Raw genomic sequence first — 2,007 nt, 5'->3', positions numbered from 1 at the left:
GGCCGCCCTGGCCTCTGGATCCATGTGGAGCAGGTGGGTGGAATCTTATGGTTCCTCGCGGCCACTGAGTCAAGGGCCCCCCACCAGCCCAAGAGGTTTCACTCAGGGAGCAGACAACCAGCTCTGCCTAGCAGCTCCCCACCCACCGCACTGGCCTCTGGAGGGAGCAGCCAAGGGAAGCCCCAGCCGCCCCTAAACCAGCTCTTCCCACAAGGCAACACTACCCCCAAACTCCAACAGGCCAGCTCAGAGCAGAGGAGGGGCTGAGAACGGCGGGATCGAGCGACAGGACCCCCGCGTTCCATTCCCAGCTCGCTGCACTGACTGACTGAAGCGCTGTGCCTCAGTTTCCCCAGCTGTAAGGCAGGGGTAATCCCTGCCTCGTAGAGGAGGGCTGCGAGGGCTCACGGAGCCAGAACTGCTGAGTTGAGGGGCAAAACTAGAGCACTGTTCCCTTTTCCCTCCCATCAGCGGGGGGGAGGGGGGTGGTTGAGATTCCCTCCCTCCCCCTCTTCACCACGTTCCAGTTGGCTACATCTGTGCAATCACCCCACAGGCCAGCAGGGGGCAGGAGAGGCGTCCCTGAGGGCAGCTGTTAAAGGCCCGCGTGTGTGGGGCGGGGGCGTGCCCGAGGGAGGGTTTGAAGGCCGGGGAGGTGGGTGCAGGGGCGTGGCAGGGCAGCCGTTGGCTCACAGAACCTGGTGGCGATGAGCAGGTGAAAGGAAGGGGGACCTGGCCCAAGATGGGACCGAGCGGGAGCCCCCTGGGGTCAGTGCAGCAGCCACGTCTCTGGGCAGGGCAGCTCTGGTCCCCACCCCAGGCATCCGGGCTTGGGTCCCGAGGACCTAGGAATAGGGCCAGTCAGCGCGGCTCCAGGAGAGCTCAAGGCAGAGGGAAAGGAAGCGGCTGCTTCTCACACACCAGGCGCCAGCTTTCTCACCCCTCATCTCACTTCTCCTGCGAGTCGAAGGGGCCGTCCGACTCATTCCAGTTCTTCTCCTGGCTCCTCTTCCTGTTCCTCTCCGCCATGACGATGGCGGCAACGACCGTCACCAGGACGGTGACCGTGATCACCAGGACGGTGGCCGTCTCGGCCACACACAGCTGGGCATCCACAGAAACCAGAGGCAAGCCGGCCAGCTGCCAGGGACTGGCACAGGTGATATTGGCGTAGTCTTCCACGTGGAGGTGGCGGACGCTCAGGATCTTGCTGAAGACCCGCTGGAGGTCACAGTCGCAGGCCCAGGGGTTGCCGGCGAGCTGGAGGTGGGTGCTAGGCGTCTGGATGTTCAGGAAGGTCTTGAATTTGAGGTGGAGGAGCTGGTTGCCGGTCAAAGCCAGGAGATTCACGTTGTGCAGGGAGGTGAAGGCCTCCAGCTCGATGGCGCTGATGTTGTTGTTGCCAAGGAAGAGGACTTCCAGGTTCTGGAGCATGGAGAAGAAGCCGTTGTGGACAATCCCCAGCCGGTTGGACTGGAGGTAGAGGTAGCGAAGCCTGGACAGGCCCCGAAAGGCCCCCTTCTCAATGGAAGCCACTTGGTTGTAGCTCAGGTCCAGCTTCTCCAGGCTCTCCAGGTGCTGCAGGCTCTCATAGCCCACGGCCGACAGCCGGTTGTAGGCCGCCTTGAGCTCCTTCAGGGAGGCCAGTTCATCGGAGAAGTCAGGAGGCAGCTGGGACAGGAGGTTGTGGCTGAGGTCTATCTTCTCCAGGAAGCCCAGGCAAGCGAAGGCCTTGGGCCAGAGCTGGCCGACGGAGTTGTGGGCCAGGAGCAAGATCTTCATAGACCACAGGGCGTCGAAGGAGCCCGCCTCCAGGCTGGTCAGGTTGTTGTGCCTCAGATCCAGGAGCCACGTGCTGTGCGGGACGCTGCGGGGGACGTGGGCCAGGCGCCGGCCACGGCAGTCCACGAAATCCGAGGATTCGTAGCAGACGCACAGGTGAGGACAGGCCTTGGCGGCTCCTGCCGCCTGCCCCCAAAGCAGGAGAGCCAGGAAGAAGGGCGGCAT

The 2,007-nt window shown here is 63.4% G+C and overlaps 1 protein-coding gene across 1 annotated transcript; it reads right to left on the bottom strand.

Annotated features, from left to right (window-relative positions):
* Nucleotides 1-948: 948 nt before the first annotated feature.
* On the bottom strand, nucleotides 949-2,007 carry LOC117869426 (slit homolog 2 protein-like). The gene has a single exon (XM_034756266.1). The coding sequence runs from the start codon at nucleotides 2,005-2,007 to the stop codon at nucleotides 949-951; it is 1,059 nt and encodes a 352-aa protein (XP_034612157.1).

Source organism: Trachemys scripta, chromosome 23, assembly GCF_013100865.1.
Source record: "Trachemys scripta elegans isolate TJP31775 chromosome 23, CAS_Tse_1.0, whole genome shotgun sequence".
NCBI classification, from domain to species: domain Eukaryota; kingdom Metazoa; phylum Chordata; order Testudines; family Emydidae; genus Trachemys; species Trachemys scripta.
The sequence above is the reverse complement of the archived record's forward strand: the minus strand, read 5'-3'. Positions and strand labels throughout refer to the sequence as shown.